Source organism: Phyllobates terribilis, unplaced genomic scaffold (genome assembly GCF_046119375.1).
Source record: "Phyllobates terribilis strain yellow unplaced genomic scaffold, ASM4611937v1 Scaffold_1__5_contigs__length_1240528914, whole genome shotgun sequence".
Lineage (NCBI taxonomy): Eukaryota > Metazoa > Chordata > Amphibia > Anura > Dendrobatidae > Phyllobates > Phyllobates terribilis.
This window is the reverse complement of record NW_027362761.1, coordinates 1,145,442,411-1,145,466,479: the sequence shown is the minus strand read 5'-3', so window position 1 is coordinate 1,145,466,479 and position 24,069 is coordinate 1,145,442,411. Positions and strand designations below refer to the sequence as shown.

The window sequence follows — 24,069 nt, the reverse complement described above, 5'->3', positions numbered from 1 at the left end:
TTAATGCCAAGTAAATGCGGCAAATCCAGTGTGAATTGAGCCTTTATGCAAGAACTTCCTCTGCCCCCATGTTAAGGTAGAGTCTGCTGTACAAGTGATAATGAAATATAAGGAATTAAGTAAATTACAGTAACAAATAGGATGACATAAAAACCTGTGATTGGTGCTTTGACTGCTTCATTGCTTTTATCTGAACAGGATACTAAAACAGAATATTAAAGTGTTAATATTACAGCTTTGAAAAGTACAAGGGTAGATATAAGTTTATACAACATGATCAGAAGATTGTGTAGCTGCCAACAGTTCTACATTTGCTGGGATTTTCCCAATTTTTGAGACTTAATCTTGGCAAATCCCGAGTTATTTTGGGCCAGAACGAGAGGCAGGGTCTATGTAGACAACACTTGACCGTGGGTCATTCATGGTGGGATGGGACATAAAGGAGTATTCCCAAGCTTGAAAGTCATCCACTATCCATGGAACACAGGAGAACTTCCAGATCACTAACGGAACCCACACCGATCCTAGGAACAGGACCATGTGAATGGAGTGATGGTCAGTCATGCATACTGCCGCTCCGTTAATTCTTATGGGAGTGCTGAAGACCAGCCTTGCCAATATCTGGTGGTCCCATTAAGAATTAATGGAGCAACAGCATGCATGATCGACCACCGCTGAATTTGGTTCTTGGGATTGGTGGGGGTTCCAGCGATCACCTTCCGTGATCAGGAAATTATCTCCTTTCCCATGGAGGGAATAACTTTCAAACTTGAGAATACCCCATTAAAGGGAATTTATTATTAAATTTTTTTGGAAATTTGCTGCAATCAGTTATCTGAGACACACATTTCTCCTGCTGAGGAACGAATGGTCCACACAAGTCCATCACTGTCACTCTGAGCAGCATAAAATACTGGTATAGGTGCTTAACAGCCATGGAATCTCTAATATGTCATGAACTACATCATGTTTTTCCTTTGTAAAATGAACGTTGAAATGACGTTGCGTTTGGCATCCCTTGAATATCCGTAGGTTTGTGTTCAGACATAGATAATAATAATCTTTATTTTTATATAGCACTAACATATTCCGCAGCGCTTTACATACATTATCGTCGCTGTCGCCATCGGGGCTCACAATCTAGGTTCCCTATCAGTATATCTTTATATATAAACATGGGATAGTAGGCAATTTGTGGGTACATACCTGGAGTAGGTGGACAGACATCTAAGGTCAACGCTGCGTTTAAACCTACAAAATGCAATAAATTAATTTTAATAAAACATATGTGACATTTCATATTTAGGCCTTTTGCATGTTTTTTTTCTACTTTATGCATAAATATGAATAAGTACTCACAAAACTATTCCTTCCTTTTAATTTTTTTCTACTACAGTAGTCCACATTTGGAGACTTTTTTTATTTTTATGAAATGCATACATTTCAGACTAAAAATATTTTTTTGTTAAAAATTTTGCACCGTTTGCCTGTAGCTGCTGTGTTACACTATCTATCGCTGGCTGCAGAATGAGTCATCTAAGAATCTGTCGGTGAGCTCCCAATGAAAGTCTGACCGTGAGGTTGTAACTCTTATTTGTCTTTTTCTGAACTCCTCACAACTTATTTATGATCACAGACATCAAAATTGAATGTGCAAGAAAGCAAAAGAGCCTGTAAGAGCCAAACGATGCAAGTTATCTGATTAAACTGAATGGCAAAAATAATTTTTAGCAACAAATACATGCATGTAAGTAAAGAAAAAAAAAAAAAAACACATTGTCCCAAAATGTGGATAACCCCTATATCTGGTAATCTTTGCAGGAACTGGGCCAAATGGACATAATTTTACCAGTTTTTTCCCCAGTGGAGACCACAAGAGCATCAGAGGTTCAGAAAGGTAAGCAAGATGTATTTCTTTATCTTATGACAATCCACAGTTTTCAACAAATGGTGGTGAGCCCCAAAAAATCAGCAGTGACCGTGCCCATATTGATCAAAAGTAATGTATTTTCTGTCTGCAGGCTGTTATAATCCAATTACACAATTCAGAGGGACGTTTCTCCAAAGAGACTCGTGAAAAATTGCACCAATTAAGTCCAATTTTCAGACAAGACTTACTCATCAAATTCAATGGATTAAGTGCAAAAAAAACAAAACAAACAAACCCCACTATATAAATACTTGTTTTTTTGATGAATCCATTAAAAAAATTAGACAGAAAATTGGGCCTTTTTGGTGCCCAACTTTGGTGCCCAATTTGGTGGTTTTGGTGCAACCGGTCATATGGATGTCATAAACTGATGCATAGACAAAGTGCAGCTGAAAATTCAGCACATACAAAACAAAAATCACCATAAAGAGAAGAAATCGTGTTTTTTTCAGGACATAAAAGAGCCAATTTTTCTTTTCATAACTTTGCCTGAACTCAGCCTTATTAAAGGAAACCTAACATCTTCCCCACCATGCATTTATGGTTATCTTTATACCCTGCCTAACAAGCTCATTTTATTATTGTCTTATTTATTTCTTCATATGCCAAAAATCATTTCGATAACTGGGTGGTGATCTGCTAATCTCACAATTAGTCACTCAGTGTTAGCATATTGCGACCAAAAGGTATAAACATTTTTTAGAGAAAGCAGAAAAATCCCGCTCACCGATAAAGTCTAAATAAAAGCTCGAAACGCGTCGAAAGATGCCTGCATTCTCTTTTTTGTGAATACACAATTTTAATCTTTGCTTCATGTATCTTGGAAAATAAAATGCACTTTTTTGGACTTCATCTGTGAGCTGGATTTTTCTGCTTTCTCTATTGGATTGGTGCTATCCGTGCTCCAGAAGTGTGGGACTGCAGTTGGCGAGCTGGATTTACTTCTGTGACATAAACATTTTTAGGGGCATATGCATAAATCAATAGGACAATAAAATGGCTTGTAAAGAAAGTTATAAAAAGAATCAATAAATACATGATGGTGGTGATTCGGGAGTACCTTTTAAGGGTATGTATACTTTTGCAACCATGTTAAAAGGGGTATTCCAATCTCTACGATCCTATCCCAATATGTAGTAGGTGTAATAATAATAATATTAGCAAATACCTCTAATTAGAAATGTAGTATAGTTCTTCTGATTCGCTATGATGCTTTCCTCATATGCAGGACCTTAGGTTTCCATGGATAAGATCAAGGATATAGTGACAGCTAGTTGCTAGTGGCCGTAACCATGGATACCTAAAGGTCCTGCAATACCTGCACATGAGGAATGAGACATAGCGAATCAGAAAAACTATACTACATTTCTAATTGGAGGTATTTGCTAATATTATTATTATACCTACTACATATTGGGATAGGATCTTCGAGATGGGAATACCCCTTTAAATATAAAATAATCAATGAAGCCTTAAAAAAAAGTTCTAATGTTTGGTGTATGCAGCTCCTTTACTGACCTGTGTGTGTCCATGGTTACTTCGTTAAACATACCATTGCTATTATGCGATACTCTTATAGACCACTTGTACTGACAGCTACGATAAAGATTGGGTAGAGGAAGTGAAGTAACTCATGACTATACTATCCGATAATTAGAGGCCTTGTTTGTAGTCTGTAACCATGGAGAAATATAGGCTCGCGTAGGAGCTGTATACACAAAAACACACAAAAAAAAAGAATATTCATAAAGTTGATTATTTATTTAGTTTAGGTGCTTTGGAACAATAAGAAATGGTTGCAAATGTATTACTAGCCAATGTGCTCGATCCTGATTCCGCGTTCACGTATTCAGGCTGCTTCTTGCAAACTTATAGATAATCGAAGAAGAGGCAAATAACTTTACTTCAGGGTCAGACTACCCACAGGATTTGAAGTCTGTAACTGTGGATGCACATAGATCTGCGTAGGAGCTGCGTACACCAAATTGTGGTCCATTTGCAAAGTTGCTCGATTCCTACGTCGAATGCATTAGCAGGGATGTCAAACTCAAACACACAGAGGGCCAAAATTAAGAACTTGGACAAAGTCGCAGGACAACCTTGATATTTATTAAAAAAAAAAAAAAGTCTACAATTGAGGAAGTTTTTCTATTTCATCAAATATAACGAAGAACCTTTTAGTATGGAAACAAACTTAAAGCGGTTGTTCCATGAACAAAGTACATTTTAATTAATAGATTTTAGAACATAATAAACACAATCACAAAAGGGGCATACTGGAATAATATAATATGTTATATAAGAGTAGTAAAAAGTATATATGGCCCAATGGCCTAATTTAAATTTGTAATAATTTAGGATAAAAATCCTTGAATTAATAAATAATACAGATAATAAACTATGATGCCAACAAAAGTGCCCCCCCAAACACCGTATGATATCCCCACAGTGAGTTCCTCCACACGCACAGTATGATGACCCTACTGTAACCCCCAGCAAAGTATGGTGACCCATCATAGTATAATGTCACAACTGTGATCCCCACATAGTCCTCCACACAGTATAATGGGCCCCACATAGTCCTCCATATAGAATAATAGGCCCCACATAGTCTTCCATACAGTATAATGTGCTCCACATAGTCCTCCATATAGTATAATGTCCTCACATAGTCCTCCATATAGAATAATGGGCCCCACATAGCCCTCCATACAGTAAAATGGGCCCCACATAGCCCTCCATACAGTAAAATGGGCCCCACATAGCCCTCCATACAGTAAAATGGGCCCCACATAGCCCTCCATACAGTAAAATGGGCCCCACATAGCCCTCCATACAGTAAAATGGGCCCCACATAGCCCTCCATACAGTAAAATGGGCCCCACATAGCCCTCCATACAGTAAAATGGGCCCCACATAGCCCTCCATACAGTAAAATGGGCCCCACATAGCCCTCCATACAGTAAAATGGGCCCCACATAGCCCTCCATACAGTAAAATGGGCCCCACATAGCCATCCTTATAGAATAATGGCCCCACTCCATACAGTATAATGGCCCCACATAGTCCTCCATACTGTATAATGGACCCCACATAGCCCTCCATACAGAAGAATGGGCCCCACATAGCCCTCCATACAGAAGAATGGGCCCCACATAGCCCTCCATATAGAATAATGGGCCCCACATAGCCCTCCATACAGAATAATGGGCCCCACATAGCCCTCCATACAGAATAATGGCCCCACTCCATACAGTATAATGGCGCCACATAGCCCTTCATACAGAATAATGGCCCCACATAGTCCTCCATACAGTATAATGGGCCCCACATAGCCCTCCATACAGTATAATGGGCCCCACATAGTCCTCCATATAGAATAATGGCCTTACATAGGCTTCCATACAGTGTAATGGGCCCCACATAGTCCTCCATACAGTGTAATGGGCCCCACATAGTCCTCCATACAGTATAATGGCCCCACATAGTCCTCCATACAGTATAATGGCCCCACATAGTCCTCCATACAGTATAATAACCCCACATAGTCCTCCATACAGTATAATGGCCCCACATAGTCCTCCATACAGTGTAATGGCCCCACATAGTCCTCCATACAGTGTAATGGCCCCACATAGTCCTCCATACAGAATAATGGCCTTACATAGGCTTCCATACAGTGTAATGGGCCCCACATAGTCCTCCATACAGTATAATGGCCCCACATAGTCCTCCATACAGTATAATGGCCCCACATAGTCCTCCATACAGTATAATGGGCCCCACATAGCCCTCCATACAGTATAATGGGCCCCACATAGTCCTCCATATAGAATAATGGCCTTACATAGGCTTCCATACAGTGTAATGGGCCCCACATAGTCCTCCATACAGTGTAATGGGCCCCACATAGTCCTCCATACAGTATAATGGCCCCACATAGTCCTCCATACAGTATAATGGCCCCACATAGTCCTCCATACAGTATAATAACCCCACATAGTCCTCCATACAGTATAATGGCCCCACATAGTCCTCCATACAGTATAATGGCCCCACATAGTCCTCCATACAGTGTAATGGCCCCCACAACCAGGATCCTGATACAGTTGAAAGTGTGGTGCCGGGCGGGGTGGGAGGGCATTGCTGGCATCGCGGGCTAAATATAATTACCCTGTGAGCCAGAGTTTGACATGAGTACATTAGAACAATAATAAATGGTTGCAGCATGCAAATAGTAGTACAAATCCAAGATACTTTTTCATTAAAAAGGTGACCTACAGTTCAGGATTGTATGGAGCTTGGGGTACAGCTTGAGGTAGAATTCTTGAAAGAGATAGGCAAAGAAGCTTTCAACATCTCTGATATCCTGAAAGTCGCACAGCGCGTCGTATAGCACCTCTTTAGTCAACCTTCTATCTGCCAGAAGTTCCTGCAAAGAAACAGATTATTTCATAATAAGAATTACAGGATTGAAGTTTTTCAGAACCAAGATAAAAATAAATCATATATACATAAGCCATGGAGCTAACTGGGGTCTCACCCTCCAACCAAGGGTGTAAGCAAATGGCAAACTATTGTAGAGATGTGTGGACTGATAGCAATCATAGAGTCACTGATATCGGCCCGGATTAGGCCATCACGTCTGTCATGTACACTTAGCGTCTAAAGCCCCAAGCGTATCCATAAGTGGAGAGCAAAATATTGTGTTCTTTAGTCCTCCGTTGGGTGGTTATTTCTCCCTAAATCCAAATAGTCCTAAGGAGAAGATATCAACTTACCAACAACTGTATGTGAGAAAGCAGCTCAACATCACGTAATCCATGTAGAAAAGGAAACCGCTCGTTTACAGCTTCACATATATACATTTTATTGTGTTCGAAGAATTCAAGTAGATCCGTGGCGATGTTGAAGGACGGGTACTGTCCTCCATTGAAAGGTGCAACAAACTCTCCGTTTGGTTCTGTGGGGAAATATACAGTGTCATCATTGATTTATCAAAGTGAACTAGGGCTCCCGTATCTGAACGATTAATAATATTCAGACGTCCGGGTATTACAGCTCGAAACTGAGGTGACTGTGCAACTCAAGAACCCCAGAATAAACCAAAAAGTTAGAGATGACTTATCTTAATGTATATGGTATGAAAGAGATATATATATATATATATATATATATATATATATATATATATATATATATATATATATATATATATATATATATATATATACACGCACACATATACACACATACATACATACACACACACACACACACATCTCAAAAAAATAAAGGGAACTCTCAAATAACACATCCTAGATCCTTGAATACTTTGCTCTGTACAAAGTTGAATGTGCTGACAACAAAATCACACAAAAATCATCAATGGAAATCAAATTTATTAAGAGCGAGACATGATGTCCCAGATGTGCTCAATCGGATTCAGGTCTGGGGAACGGGCGGGCCAGTCCATAGCTTCAATGCCTTCATCTTGCAGGAACTGCTGACACACTCCAGCCACATGAGGTCTGGCATTGTCCTGCATTAGGAGGAACCCAGGGCCAACCGCACCAGCATATGGTCTCACAAGGGGTCTGAGGATCTCATCTCGGTACCTAATGGCAGTCAGGCTACCTCTGGGGAGCAAATGGAGGGCTGTGCGGACCTCCAAAGAAATGCCACCCCACACCATTACTGACCCACTGCCAAACCGGTCACGCTGAAGGGTGTTGCAGGCAGCAGATTGCTCTCCACAGCGTCTCCATTCTCTGTCACGTCTGTCACATGTGCTCAGTGTGAACCTGCTTTCATCTGTGAAGAGCACAGGGTGCCAGTGGCGACTTTGCCAATCCTGGTGTTCTGTGGCAAATGCCAAGTGTCCTGCACGGTGTTGGGCTGTGAGCACAACCCCCATCTGTGGACGTCACGCCCTCATACCACCCTCATGGAGTCGGTTTCTAACTGTTTGTGCAGACACATGCACATTTGTGGCCTGCTGGAGGTCATTTTGCAGGGCTCTGGCAGTGCTCCTCCTGTTCCTCCTTGCACAAAGACGGAGGTAGCGGTCCTGCTGCTGGGTTCTTGCCCTCCTACGGCCCCCTCCACATCTCCTGATGTACTGGCCCGTCTCCTGGTAGCACCTCCAGTCTCTGGACACTATGCTGACAGACACAGCAAACCTTCTTGCCACAGCTCGCATTGATGTGCCATCCTGGATGAGCTGCACTACCTGAGCAACTTCTGTGGGTTGTAGAGTCCTTCTCATGCTACCACGAGTGTGAAGGCACAACCGACATTCAAAAGTGACCAAAACATCAGCCAGAAAGCATTGGTACTGAGATGTGGTCTGTGGTCCCCACCTGCAAAACCACTCCTTTATTGAGTGTGTCTTGATAATTGCCAATAATTTCCATCTATTGTCTATTCCATTTGCACTACAACATGTGAAATTGATTGTCAATCAGTGTTGCTTCCTAAGTGGACGGTTTGATTTCACAGAAGTTTGATTTACATGGAGTTATATTCTGTTGTTTAAGTGTTCTCTTTATTTTTTTGCGCAGTGTGTGTGTGTGTGTGTGTGTGTGTGTGTGTGTGTGTGTGTGTGTATGTGTGTATATATATATATATATATATATATATATATATATATATATATATATATATATATATATATATATATATATATATATATATATATATATATATATATATATATATATATATACACACACACACACACACATATACATATACACACAGTACAGACCAAAAGTTTGGACACACCTTCTCATTTAAAGAAATTTCTGTATTTTCTTGACTATGAAAATTGGACATTCACACTGAAGGCATCAAAACTATGAATTAACACATGTGGAATTATATACTTAACAAAAAAGTGTGAAACAACTGAAAATGTCTTATATTCTAGGTTCTTCAAAGTAGCCACCTTTTGCTTTGATGACTGCTTTGCACACTCTTGGCATTCTCTTGATGATCTTCAAGAGGTAGTCACCGGAAATGGTCTTCCAACAATCTTGAAGGAGTTCCCAGAGATGCTTAGCACTTGTTGGCCCTTTTGCCTTCACTCTGCGGTCCAGCTCACCCCAAACCATCTCGATTGGGTTCAGGTCTGGTGACTGTGGAGGCCAGGTCATCTGGCGTAGCACCCCATCACTCTCCCTCTTGGTCAAATAGCCCTTACACAGCCTGGAGGTGTGCTTGGGGTCATTGTCCTGTTGAAAAATAAATGATGGTCCAACTAAACGCAAACCGAATGGAATAGCATGCCGCTGCAAGATGCTGTGGTAGCCATGCTGGTTCAGTATGCCTTCAATTTTGAATAAATCCCCAACAGAGTCACCAGCAAAGCACCCCCACACAATCACACCTCCTCCTCCATGCTAGCAGCTATTTTACCATGAAGGCCTGCTGTACAAAGTCGACTCTTAACAGTTGTTGTAGAGATGTGTCTGCTGCTAGAACTCTGTGTGGCATTGACCTGGTCTCTAATCTGAGCTGCTGTTAACCTGCAATTTCTGAGGCTGGTGACTCGGATAAACTTATCCTCAGAAGCAGAGGTGACTCTTGATCTTCCTTTCATGGGGCGGTCCTCATGTGAGCCAGTTTCTTTGTAGCGCTTGATGGTTTTTGCAACTGCACTTGGGAACACTTTCAAAGTTTGCCCAATTTTTCGCACTGACTGACCTTCATTTCTTAAAGTAATGATGGCCACTCGTTTTTCTTAACTTAGTTGCTTTTTTCTTGCCATAATACAAATTCTAACAGTCTATTCAGTAGGACTATCAGCTGTGTATCTGTGGCGCCCCTGAGGGTTCAGTCGCCACAGAGGTACTGCACCTCACCCAGAGGTGTGGTATCTCCTTCTCTCAGGTAAGGAGGGAGTGCTGCCTGGAACCCTAACACCTGCATCCAACACTACACTGCTCCAGGCCGGCTGGAAGGGCAAGACGCAATGTATGTTCCTGCTGAGCCCTGACCCTGGCTGGAGTGGGGGGAACCCAGAGGTAGGGGGAACCAGTAGTGGGTGTGGGTGGAGGAAGTAGTTAGGGGGAGCACTTTGGTAGGAGATATAAATAGGGAAGCCATCTTAGGGTGGCAGTTGAGTAGTAGAAGACAGTTCAGAAGAACAGTCTGGGAGCAGAGTCTCAGTAGGAGCTCTGCTCCACAAGTAGAGAGCAGGGAGTAGGCTCCGTTCTAAGAAGGGATCCTAGGGGGTAAGGCGAGTGCAGGACGGCACCCGTACGCCCCGAATCTGTCAGAAGACAGAGGGATCGTAAGCCGCATTCTAATCCCCGTGACGGTCAAGCAGGTTTGTGAACTCCGACGGACAGGAGGGACTTCAGAGCATCGAAGCAGGATTGAGAGTGGGCAGCGCAGGGCAGGAGGGAGAAAGACCCAGCGTGAAGTCGGTCTGGCTAGAAACACGAGAAAGTGGGGTTCTGTCAGGTACTCCTAATCTGCCTGAGGAAGAGCTGAACCCCTGCCTGGTGAACGCAGCGCGACGCGGAAGGCTGTAAACTGACAGTGCACCCTGAGGAATTAAAGAATTGTGAGTAAAGACTCTGATGACTGCACCGCACCGCCTCTGTCCATTATTTCGTCCGCGCCATCTTTCCCCCTGCACTACAACGCCCAGCGCAACTTACACTACCTACACTGCCCTGGAGCAAGCTCTACCTGTGGAGAGCCACACCATCCCTGCTGCCGTAATACCAGCTCCAGAGGACTGCTCCGCAGCGGCGGCTCCCTTTGGCCGCAATCCACAGGTGGCGTCACGAACAATCCCAAAAACCCCATATAAGTATATCCCCTTTTTGCACTGACCGCCCTGGGTCACGGACCGGGCCAGCCACCGTGATACTTCCCTACCGGCATACACAGAGGCCCAGCTGCCGAGTACTCCACGACCCTGGGGGCGCGTCATATCCACCTGACTTCTGCACAACACAACTGATGGTCTCAACCCCATTTATAAGGCAAGAAACCCCACTTATTAAACCTGACAGGGCACACCTGTGAAGTGAAAACCATTTCCGGTGACTACCTCTTGAAACTCATCAAGAGAATGCCAAGAGTGTGCAAAGCAGTCATCAAAGCAAAAGGTGGCTACTTTGAAGAACCTAGAATGCAAGACATATTTTCAGTTGTTTCACACTTTTTTGTTAACTATATAATTCCACATGTGTTAATTCATAGTTTTGATGCCTTCAGTGTGAATGTACAATTTTCAAAGTCATGAAAATACAGAAAAATCTTTAAATGAGAAGGTGTGTCCAAACTTTTGGTCTGTACTGTATATATACACATACACACACACAAAATATATATGCATGCAAGTGCAGAAAGTATAGCGTAAATACTAAGCATAAGTCTAATGGTCCATGGAGGCAGCCATACTAATGAGAGCACATATATAGTGAAACCATATGCATATATACTGCAGTCAGATATAATAATACCAACCAAAGGGAAGGGTGGAGTCAAGATGCCCAGCCAGCCCGACGCGCGTTTCGTATAATGTGCTTCATACAATATAATGCTGTATTGGTATCCTTGTATCACAATATCACATTCAGAGTATGGATTGGCCACAGGTCTCCTGATGTGAACTTTACAGCCTTATAAACAAATACAGTCATGGCCGAAATTGAGACATCTGGAGCAGTTTGCAAAAGAAGAGAGGTCCAAAATTCCAGTTGAGAGATGTAAGAAGCTTTGTTGATGGTTATAGGAAGCGATCGATTGCAGTTATTTATTCCAAAGGGTGTGCAACCAAATATTAAGTTGAGGGGGCCAACAATTTTGTCAGGCCCATTATTGTGGCTTTGTGTGAAATTATGTCCAATTTTCCTTTTTTTTCCTCTCTTTTTTTGTGTTGTTCCAATACACACAAAGGAAATAAACATGTGTATAACAAAAGATGTATAACTGCAATAATTTTCTGGGAGAAATACTTCATTTTCTGGAACAATTTCAAGGATGCCAACACTTTCGGCCATGGCTCTATGAAGTTGTCAAGTTCAGATGAGGAGACCCCCAACCTGTTCCTGCATTGGACGGTAATACACTGACGTTTCAATTTGGTCTATCAGTATTAGCCAGTAGAGTACCTGAGTTAGATGGGACAGAGTCAGTGTCCAAGATCCACTGGTAAGTGCCACTTAAAAAACTGCATTCATCTACAAAATGCCCATACCAATGAAGCCGATGGGGCTAACCACCCATTTGCCATCTTGTAAGCCACAGGACACTGGGGCCATCAACCTCCCTGCGTAGGTGGTGTGATAATATCCCTGCACCTTCCGACTGGGATCCCACTTAGACGAGTATAAGTTTCTTTTTTTTTTTTCCTGGTGCACAAAAGTGACAACGTTAATTGTGCATTAAGTGCAAAGGAAGATAATTATTTTTAAGGGAACATTATTGATTTTTTTAAAGGGGTACCCACAGGCATAATTACATTTTAAAGGGGCACTATTGCTTTCTAAGAAAGGAAAACGGTCAAAAAGAACGTACTATTACTTTCTATGGCTCACTCATTGTTTTCAGGGTGCAGTTTGTATTTGGGAGTTTTGTGCCTCAGAGCAGGGGCTGTATTAGGAGAAAATAGGGCAGGGCAACAATAGGCTGGGGGGTAGCAACATTGAGGAGTTTATGAAGGTTGGGAGTAGGTGTGAATGGTGCTGGAAATATGGGAAATCAAATGCATCTGTGAAGCAAACTCTGCAGGTGAGTTTTGTCTGGAAGAAGTCATCATGGAGGTCTGGGCCAGATGGAAAAGAAAGGAAAAAAGATTGACTACAATCAAAAAGGATATAATCTGTGAGTCATTATATAAAACTGTACTGTAATATGGTCTGGTATCTACCAGTCTGCGGACAATGTATGGCGGTAATATTGCTCTTAGGCTTAGCGAACAACAACAACAAAAAATTGCCGCATAAAGACCAGAGTTCACACGTTCAGGATTTGCAGTGCTGATTCGGCGCCACCAAATACTGTATGCAGCAGTTTACGGAACAATACAAGTAAATGGGATTTTCAAAATGTAACTCACATATTGAAAAAGAAATGCTCACAAAAACAAAGGCATTTAACCCTGACACGGCAGAATCCAGAATCTGCAGCACACTAATTTTTGTGAAAATTTTCATTTTGGATTTCACCCTATTCAATACTTCGTAATGGAGTTTATCCTCTTAATATATTGCAGTCATCATATTATATAGAACAATGGAGAAGTCCTTTCCTCCTCCCCGCACTCACTGCTCTCCACTGTTTCTTACTAATATGATGAAATAACGGATTTCTTATTGTATGAAGAAGGAGAGTGCGGCTTTATTACCTTTTGTTTTGAGCATATTATATAGCACTGTGTACTTACAATTGCTCATTTTGCCTTTCTACCAGCTAATTATTTTTTTCCATTAGGCCTATGACATCACATGATTAAAAACTGACTAGCTGAATCCTTCTAAGCTCTATGTAGAAATAGGAGGTCAATATTATCTGCACGAGTCATGAATCACTGCAAAAGTCTATGGCAGGATGAGGAGCGGAACAGCTTGGTCAGGAGTTGAAGATGGGAATGATAAATGCAGAGACGAGAGACTTACTGATTCTACATAGAGCAGAGAAAAGAGAAGAATTATCTGGGTAGAAAGGCAAAATGAGCAATTGTAAGTACACAGTGCTATATAATATGATGATTGCAATGGATTAAGAGGATAAAAACTTTAATGGAAGAGCTTCTTGAATGGGGCTTGCAGAACTTTATTTGCCCTGGAACAAATCCACCATGCAGGAATCCAACCTAATGGCCAACCTGGATATATGGGCATGGTGCTAGTGCCTATAGAGAGGACAATCATTTACAGTTTCTCAAATTCTAATGGCAATGAGGATGTGACCAACCACTCTCTCTTCAGGGCAGTGTCGGACTGGTTTGGCAATAGCTCACCAGTAATATTGATTCTTGGGGCCCACTTTTCAGCTACATACAAAAATAACCTGACCCTAGTACACAAATTTACTTTTGTTTATGTGTAATATTCACTTGGCTAGCTTGTTTAATAAATGATTAGATTATTCCTATTTCTGCAAATTGTGAATCAATCACAGGGACGGCCTACCGGAGGACTCTCCTGTTCTCCCGTGGGCCAGTCCAAGCCTGCTTCAGGGGCCCCGGAGTGTCCATATGTACTGCTTTGTACAATATGTATGGTGACGAGCAATTAGTAGTTAGGTGGGGAACATAAGGGGGCAGTGAAAAAAATAAGTGACTGCCCATCCAACAGATTTCATGGATTTGAGGATGGAGGAGCGTTTTCTCAAATTCCAGTTTTGGGCACCGAGAGATTTTGTCGGTGCCTGTAGCGTCTCCTTAATGTCAGGTATACGTAGAACATGGACGTTACGGTACCTTCTAGTATGTCTTGTAGACCAGGATACAGCTTCAGGTAACACTCCTGGAATATATACTCAAATACGATATTTAATTTCATGTCTTTCTTCTCGATTAATGATAAGGATTCATATATGACACGACTGACGGGCCGCTCGTCTGCCTGAAGTTTCTGTAAAAGATAGCAAGTATAACATTTAAAAATCAATTCTCCGTTAAAACCATTTCTTGCTATGTACAACTTCATTACATTGATACATCTCCTCCTTGGTATCGCAGCATATATAGGAGTCATAGGACTCCAAAGCAAAACTCTAAATGCCCCTCAGCCTTTCATCTTCCCTCCACCACCCAAAAAGAAAAAAAAGTGTTTGTTTGAATGTGACTATATGTTTTGTTTTTTAAAGAAATGCTGCTCCCTTTGTCTGATGCAAATTAGAAATATTTTTTCTTTCTGCAGCCACCAATAGGTGGCACCACTGCATATGGATTTCTGGTTGGCACTGCATTCATCAGGAGCAGTGAATATTGTCAAGGCCAAATGTTTTGAGACTGACACAAATTAATTTTTTTTTACAAAAGTTTGCTGCTTTAAGTGGCAATTTGCATTAATTTAAGATTGTTATGAACAGTGATCCCATTTTGTATTATTATATATTTTTATTATTATATTATTTATTAAATATTATATTCCTTATTTATTATTATATAGCGCCAGTAGATTCCACTGCGCTTTACAGATATTATCATCACTGTCTGTTTACATCATTTCAGTAATCTTTTCATTAGCTCAAGAGAAAGTGTTAACGGGGACAAGGCAGCTGATATAATTCATTCTGAATGATAAGAGTGATAAGAGCAGACAGGTTGCTTTAAAATGGGGCTGGAGTTCGAAATCATTGTTTTCTTCTGTTAATCATGGAAATGCGCGCAGTCATCATTGTTTCGCATCACAAGGGCTTTACAGGTAAGGTCATTGAAGTTCTTGATAATCCAGTAAATGGTAGATTTAGGGGTAATCTTACAAGCAGCAAACAGATTGGTTCATTTGCTGTGGAGAGGGCTTCAGGGAGCCCAAGAAAGTCCAGCAAGTGTCATGACCATCTCCTAAATAGTTTCAACTATGGGATCGGTTCTGTACCAATGCAGAGCTTGTTCCGGAATGGGAAACAAAAACACAGAAATTGTGATAAACTCTGAGCAGTGATTAGGCAATAATGCGGTGTCATCAGTCAGGATTTGTTATAGAAGCTGATAAACAGCATGCAGGGGCGAATTGCAGAATACTGCATATAGGGGAGCTGTGGTAAACATAACTGAATAAGGGGGTCTGGGGCCTTCACACTGTATATAGGGAGCTGTGGGTGCATCATATTGTATATAGGGGAACTGTGGTAAACATACTGTGAATAGGGGGGGCTGTAGGGCTCCTATACTGCAGATAAGGGACTGTGTAGGTATCATATTGTATATAGAGGATCTGTGGGGGCCATCATATTGCCTATAGAGGAGCTATGGGTTCTCATGCTGCAGATAGGAGACAGCATACTGCATATATCAGAGCTGTGGGGCCATTATACAGTATATAGGGAGCTGTAAGGCCATAATACTGTATATAGGGAGCTATGGGACCATCATACTGTGTATATGGAGTTGTGGGCCATCATACTGTGTATAGGGAGCTGTGGGGCCATCATACTGTATATAGGGGAGGAAGGAAGGACCAATCGATCACCCCTGATGGATCAGCAGGGGCAAGAAGAGGCAAGTAGTGTTTATTTGATCAAATTTTCAGTTGGTTTTACATTTTTTTTAGAAGTAGGTTAACCATTTTAATCCTTAATAACAAACACAAAATACACAAAAATATACACAGAAATATAAAATCTTACCAGAGACTCGGATTCCGAGAGAATTGTAAGATCTTGCAGTCCATGCAGAAATGGAAATCGATCTGTAATAGTTAAACAGATCTGAACTTTTTCTTGTGCAAATATCAGCGGATCTTTTTCAGTATCAGCCGTACTGTGTATGCCGTACCGGTATTTTCCCTCTGTGTATTCTGTGGAAATCCCAAAAGAGAGTTAATTCGAATTTTAATGAAGCAATTTCAGATCATTAATACAGTGTCCCTTTTCAGACAACCTTATATGTTGAAGGGGGGTGTTTTGCCTTTTGCACCCAAACCAATTTCCAGAACATAGGCTCCACGATCGCCTATTCCAGCTGGTGCCTGACCGCAGTGACAGGACGAGGCGGCAGCGTTTGTTCAGGCTCTCCCTCTAGTCACTTCTGTGCTAGTGTGGCGCCCCTGAGGGTTCAGTCGCCACAGGGGTACTGCACCTCAGATTGAGGTGTGGTATCTCCTCTTCCAGGTAAGGATGGAGCATCACCCAGGACCCCACTTCACACTCAACACTACACCACTCCTGTCCTGCAGGGGGCCTAAATGCACCAGGGTGCTGCCCCGTTCCGGGATAGAGGAGATGGGGGGGGAACCAAAGATAGGGGGAACCATGTAGTGGGTGAGGGTGGAGGAAACACTTACAGGAAGCACTTATAGCAACATATAAAATCCATGGCCATCTTTAGTTCAAGGTCCTTTGATTGTGGTCTTCTGTCAGGGTCCAGCAAGAGTCTGTAGCTGGCTGAAGATTCACGGTCCTCGTTCTCAGGCCTCGAGACGAGGAGCGGGTCAGAGTTAACCAGTGTCTCTGCCCGGTCAGGGTCCCGTTCTAAGAAGGCCTTGGAGGGGAGCAGAGGAGATAGGCTGCACAGGCAAAAGGATCCCAGGGGGATACGGACAGAGCGGAGTCGCCACCTGTATTCTTCACTCTGGCCAAGCCAGAGGGATTCCTGCTGCAAGAGTGGTGACCGGCCCCCGATATCTGACTGTGTACTTCACGTCACTGTCGGAAAAGCCCGGCGGCTTAGTGGATCCCAGGGGGAACACAAGCGGGAGGAGAAGGAGAAGGAGAGGAATACACCAACGGGGTCCTGATAGGTGCTCTTGATCTACCTGGGAAGTGTTGAACCCCCTTCCTGGTGGCCGCAGGACGCCGTGTGTAGCAGAGGGAAGCTTTGCGGCTAAAGTTCATCTAAAGTGAGTAAAAAACCAGGATGACTTCATTTACTGCCTCCGCTTGGTTATTCCCGCGCGACACTGCACCCACCATCCCTCCACACAGTTCATCTAACACTGCCCTGAGGCCTACTCCGCCTGTGGGGAGTAGTACCAACCGAGCTGCCAGAACATCAGCCTCAGAGGACTGTGGCAGAGCTGGTGGCCCTCACCAGAAACCACAGGTGGCGTAGTCGAACAACCACTCAACCAAAAGCCCATTTTTTATGTGACAGCTCTGGGCACGGACCGGGTGACGGCCACGATTGCATTCCCCACCCCCCAACATCTGCAAGGCCCGGCTCCGAGTAAAACCCCAACGCTCAGGGAGGGCGTCACACTAGCGCTTCTTGCTACTTCACCTGCAGTGCTGATTTTACATCCGCAGCGTGTTAATTTTTTGTGTTGATGTCGGCGTTTGCATTGCATGCGGTAAAATCTACATCAAAATTTTCCATGCAGATATTTTGCTGCAGATTGTCCTCGAATTTGCGGCAAACTCCACAATATTTTTGTTTTATGCAGATGCACCCTAATAGGATGGCATGCTAATTTTTGATCATTTGGCTTTTAATTGCCAGGACCCCAGCAGTGGCAATGCTATGTAAAGGGGTTGTCTGGCGACACTTCTGCATCAGAAGGTAAGCAAAGTTGATGACGCCGAGTCTACAAATACCTGCCATGACCTATGCACAATTGGCATTGTATTCTCATAGACCAGGTGTATGATACGTCTACCAGGATGCGTGCACAGTCGGCAGGTATTGTACACCTTTCCTATTGGAGTAGATTGCCAATTGGGAATCCATCATAGCAGGTATCCGTAGATGCTACATCATCTGTATTACTTACCTCCCGATTTGGAAGCAAGTGGTCCAATCAGGGCCGGTTTTAGACAAAGTGTGGCCCTGTAACGTTTTCAGGATTTTGGGTTCTATAAGGACCTATTTTTTTGCACCCTGAGCTGACGTTTTTATTGATACCATTTCAGGGTAGATACAATATTTTGATCGCCTCTTATTACATTTTAATGCAACGTTGCGGCGACCAATAAAACGTAATTCTGGAGTTTTGATTTTTTACGCCATTTACTGATCGGATTATTTACTTTATATTTTGATTGATCGGACTTTTACGAAGTCAACGATACCAAATATGTGTATTTTTTAATTTTTTTAAATGTTGTAATGCCATTATCTGTGTAGCTCCTGCTGTAGACGCTGAGGGCACACAAGGCAGTGGGGAGCCCTGAGCAATTGCCCAGTTGTCTCCCCCTTAATGCCGACCCTGGGTTCAAGAGAATCCTTTAAGTTCTGCTGCTCCTTCCCAGATTTTCTCTGAAAAGGATGGATCATGAAGTAGTGATATACCAAGTCGTCATATGATGGGAATACCCCCTTAGTTTACATGGCTGAATACAACAGTTACAGACGATGTAACCCACCTTCATGAACAGGATTTAGATCTGGATACTTTTTCAGGAAAGATTTTTGGAACAAGAAATCAAAGAACACTTCTGGACTGATGTCCTTTTCCTCTATACAGCAGAGGCTCTCATACACCACTCGATGGTCCGTCCTACTGTCTCCTTGTAACTCCTGCAAAATAAAAAAAACTTTTCAACTGGAAAAATGGACGTTCAATCGATTGCAGGCCCAAGTCACTTAAGGAGATTAAGAAAAAGTGCAAAAAAAAAAAATATATATTTAATATATATATATATATATACACATATACGCATACATACACACAGTACAGACCAAAAGTTTGGACACACCTTCTCATTTAAAGATTTTTCTGTATTTTCTTGACTATGAAAATTGTACATTCACACTGAAGGCATCAAAACTATGAATTAACACATGTGGAATTATATACTTAACAAAAAAGTGTGAAACAACTGAAAATATGTCTTATATTCTAGGTCCTTCAAAGTAGCCACCTTTTGCTTTGATGACTGCTTTGCACACTCTTAGCGGTGTCCTTTTTTTCAGAAGCGCACAAAACTGTGGCCAACCGCACTTTTATGCACACCTAAATAAACTGACACCGTGGGATCACAGGCCAGACGGCATCCACAGTGGCCTATATCTGCCTCATTACAGGGAATCTTCCGTCATGGGTCCCGTCTGAATCACGTATTTCAGAGATTTACACGGAAACTCTGGTGTAAGTGCTCAGCGCAGAGAGCAGGATAAATGTGTGCCGAGCCATACTGCGATCTTTGGGAGACATAATAAACAAATCAGTAGCAGGTGAAGAATTGGTTTTATTTATTTTTTACGCCGTTCCTCGTGAGGTATAAGTGATGAGATTACTTTATTCTTCGGGTCGGTGCGATTACAGAGATACCAGATTTATATCGGGTTTTTATGACTGACAGCTGTCACAAACTAAAAGACGATTTTTTTGCAAAATCTAGTTTTTGCAACACCATATTTTGAGAGCTATAATTTTGGCAGACAGAGTCATGTGATGGCTTGTTTTTTGCAGGACGAGTTGACATTTTTGTTGGTACCATTTTTGGGTACGTGACATTTTTTGATCGCTTTCTATTCCGTTTTTTGGGAGGTAAAATTAACAATAAGCAACAATTCAGGAATTGTTTTTTGAGGTTTTTTTTTATGCCGTTCCGCGTGTGGTAAAAGTGATAAGGCAGCGTTATTCTTCGGGTCAGTACGTTTACATCGATACTACACTTACCGTATATTTTTTTTTATGTTTTGGTGCTTTTACACAATAAAACAATTTTATAGAAAAAATATTTTTTTTGCATCGCTTTATTCTGAGAGCTATAACTTTTTTATTTTTCGGCTGATGGAGCTGTATGGCGGCTTTTTTTTTGCGGAACAACATGATGTTTTCAGTGGTACCATTTTTATTTCCATTTTGCTTTTTGATCGCATTTTTTTCCACTTTTTGTTTGGCGATATGATGAAAAAGCATAGTTTTTTGCTCCGTTTTTTATTTATTTTAATTACGGTGTGCACAGAAGGCGTTAATTAGTGTGACAGTTTTATAGATCGGGTTGTTTCGGACGTGGCGATACCAAATATGTGTACTTGTTTTGTTTTTGCATAAATATACGGATTTATTGGTTTAATATTTTATTTATTTATTTTTATTTATTTCGTGATTTTTTTTTTAACAGTTTGAAAACATTTTTTAGACTTTTTTTTTACTTAGTGCTGTATGGGACATTAATTTTTATTTTTCTAATCACTGTTTTCATGCAATGCAATAGACATGTATTGCATTGCATGAGAGCTTTGCTGACAGTTTCACACTGTCTGTCTCCTGCTAAACTTCAGCTGCAGGCTGAAGTCTAGCAGGACACCGTACATGGCAGACCCAGAGGCGGTCATGTGACCTCCGGCTGCCATGACAACGGCAGGTTCTGTCAGACATCAGGGGGCCGTCGGAAAGGTAAGTGGACGACCCCCACTCCTCTCACTATCTTCTAAATGCCGCGATAGCTATAGATCACGGCATATAGAAGATAGCAAAGGGTTAACATCATTGGGACCTGATCCAATCAGGTCCCAATGATGTTAACCCTTTGCTATCTTCTATATGCCGTGATCTATAGCTAAGGGTTAACATCATTGGGACCTGATCCAATCAGGTCCCGATGATGTCCCCTGTCAGAGCTGTCACTCTGCACCGCACCCGCAGCACTTGCAGGACCCTGGGGGTCCTGAGGGCTGCAGGACCACCGACCGTTAATAAACGTCGGCGCTGCACAGAGCCCAGGCAGCGCCGACGTTTATGTACAGTGGGCGGTCGGGAAGCGGTTAAGCCACATATCTGCAGGTTAATAGAATTTTTTTTTTTACATGACAGGTTCCCTTTAAGCTATTGCGTGTAATCTTATTAACATGGAGCATAATCCGCATTTTTTCACACAGTTAACACCCCATAAAACACAAAAAGCAACAACGGAATACCCCCCCAAAAAAACAAAAAGCAATGACAGAAATGTTTGCTTTTTTTTTCCCCTCACCATTTTACCGCACTTGGAATTTTTTTCCTCATTTTACAGAACAATTAGAAGTTAAAATAAATTAAATTATTTAGTGTTATTCAAAAATACACCTTCACACACAAAAAAATAAACCTGCAAAGGGCTATGTGGACAAAAAAAAAATAGTCCAAAAAGAACCCCCCATCCTCCCCCCCAAAAAATTGCAGAATTGCACTTTTCTTTTTCTCAAAATTTTCCAACACTTGGAATTTTTTCTCGCAAAAAAACATGCCCTCATATGGGTTGTTTATAAAAAAAAAATAATTTGGCTCTTGGAAGAAAGGGAGGAGAAGACGAAAGCGCAAAAATGGAAATGGTTTAACATTTGTCCAGTCATATTAACATAAAGCTTAATCATTGTATTATAAAACGTATACAAGCCTCTAATGCATTTTGTGTTTTAATGAAAAAATCTCTGCTTGTGGTCAATGAATTGAAAATAGATATACTGTATATATCTTCAGTTGGGAGTGGAATAACCAAATCGGCCTGAGCAAAATTCACTCACACCTGAGGGTTTGCTACATTGCTTTACTTTAAAAAAGATCCTCTGTGAATTACAGTATTTTCGGACCATAAAACGCACCTAGGTTTTAGAGGAGGAAAATAGAAAAAAAAATGTAAGCAAAAAATGTGATCATGATGCAATGTTAAGGGGGAGGGGGCCTGCTGCTGACACTGGTATAGGGGTAATGTCCCCCAATTCTGTTAATATCCCCCATCCTGGTATGTATGGCCCCTCCTTCCTGGTATACATGGCCCTCATCCCCATCCTGGTATACGTGGCCCTCATCCCCATCCTGGTATGCATGGCACCCCTTGATCCCCCATCCTGGTATCCATGGCACCCCTTGATCCTGGTATGCATGGCACCCCTTGATTCCCCCCATTCTGGTATGCATGGCACGCCTTGAGCCCCCATCACGAGCCCAGACAAAAAATTAACAATCATACTCACCTCCTCTCTCTGCTGCCGACACTATCACTGTGTGAGCCGACAATGGCATCCCTGCATGCGTCCTCACACAGTGAAGTGCTGTGCCAGAATAGTAACTGCTCCCCGCGCCGGGACTGTGTGCGTGGGGAGCAGTGACCATTCACTCTCCTTAATAGCGTGCACACTGAAGCCACAGCGCGGCTCCTGCTGCCGCTCTGCGGTCAGTGTGCCTGCTATTAAAGACCATGGATATTCACTACAACCAATGGGAGTGGGTTGTAGAGAATATTCATGAGCTTTAACCCCTTTACCCCCAAGGGTGGTTTGCACGTTAATGACCAGGCCAATTTTTACAATTCTGACCACTGTCACTTTATGAGGTAATTACTCTGGAACGCTTCAACGGATCCCCCTGATTCTGAGATTGTTTTTTCGTGACATATTGTACTTCATGATTGTGGTAAAATTTCTTCGATATCACTTGCGTTTATTTGTGAAAAAAATGGAAATTTGGCGAAAATTTTGAAAATTTATCAATTTTCAAAATTTTAATTTTTATGCCCTTAAATCAGAGAGCTATGTCACACAAAATAGTTAATAAATAACATTTCCCACATGTTTACTTTACATCAGCACAATTTTGGAACCAACATTTTTTTTTGTTAGGGAGCTATAAGGGTTAAAAGTTGACCAGTGATTTCTCATTTTTCCAACAAAATTTACAAAACCATTTTTTTTAGGGACCACATCACATTTGAAGTCACTTTGAGAGGTCGTTATGACAGAAAATACCCAAAAGTGACACCATTCTAAAAACTGCACCCCTCAAGGTGCTCAAAACCACATTCAAGAACTTTATTAACCCTTCAGGTGCTTCACAGGAATTTTTGGAATGTGGAAGAAAAAAATGAACATTTAACTTTTTTCACAAAAATGTTACTTTAGACCCATTTTTTTTTATTTTCGCAGTGGTAATAAGAAAAAATGGACCCCAAAATTTGTTGTGCAATTTCTCCTGGGCATGCAGATACCCCATATGTGGGGAAAAAACACTGTTTGGGCGCACGGCAGGGCTCGGAAGGGAAGGAGCGCCATTTGACTTTTTGATTGTAAAATTTGCTTGAATAATTAGCGGACGCCATGTTGCGTTTAGAGAGCCCCTGTGTGCCTAAACATTGGAGCTCCCCCACAAGTGACCCCATTTTGGAAACTAGACCCCCCAAGGCACCTATCTAGATGCATAGTGAGCACTTGGAAGCCCCAGGTGCTTCACAAATTGATCCGTAAAAAGAAAAAAGTGTTTTTTTTCCACTTTTTAATTTTTACGGATTAATTTGTGAAGCACTTAGGGGTTCAAAGTGCTCACTATGCATCTAGATAGATGCCTTGGGGGGTCTAGTTTCCAAAATGGGGTCACTTGTGGGGGAGCTCCAATGTTTAGGCACACAGGGGCTCTCCAAACGCGACATGGTGTCCGCTAACAAATTGAATGGAAAATCGGCTCAAATTGTTAGCGGACACCATGTCGCGTTTGGAGAGCCCCTCTGTGCCTAAACAGTGGAGCTCCCCCACAAGTGACCCCAATTTGGAAACTATACCCCTCAAGGATTTTATTAAGGGGTATAGTGAA

At 42.0% G+C, this 24,069-nt stretch overlaps 1 protein-coding gene across 3 annotated transcripts in view; it reads right to left on the bottom strand.

Moving 5' to 3' along the window:
- The window catches only part of LOC141162142 (nuclear body protein SP140-like protein), an 81,328-nt gene that overhangs the window by 35,774 nt on the left and 21,485 nt on the right, over positions 1 to 24,069 (bottom strand). For all 3 annotated transcript variants that reach the window (XM_073647942.1, XM_073647923.1, XM_073647933.1), the window contains exons 4-10: positions 18,923 to 19,076; positions 16,250 to 16,419; positions 14,376 to 14,529; positions 6,712 to 6,893; positions 6,212 to 6,362; positions 1,207 to 1,251; positions 155 to 202 (exon numbers count right to left, since the gene is read on the bottom strand). In XM_073647942.1, coding sequence (XP_073504043.1) covers positions 155 to 202; positions 1,207 to 1,251; positions 6,212 to 6,362; positions 6,712 to 6,893; positions 14,376 to 14,529; positions 16,250 to 16,419; positions 18,923 to 19,076 — 904 coding nt within the window. The remainder of the gene's footprint in view (positions 1 to 154; positions 203 to 1,206; positions 1,252 to 6,211; positions 6,363 to 6,711; positions 6,894 to 14,375; positions 14,530 to 16,249; positions 16,420 to 18,922; positions 19,077 to 24,069) is intronic.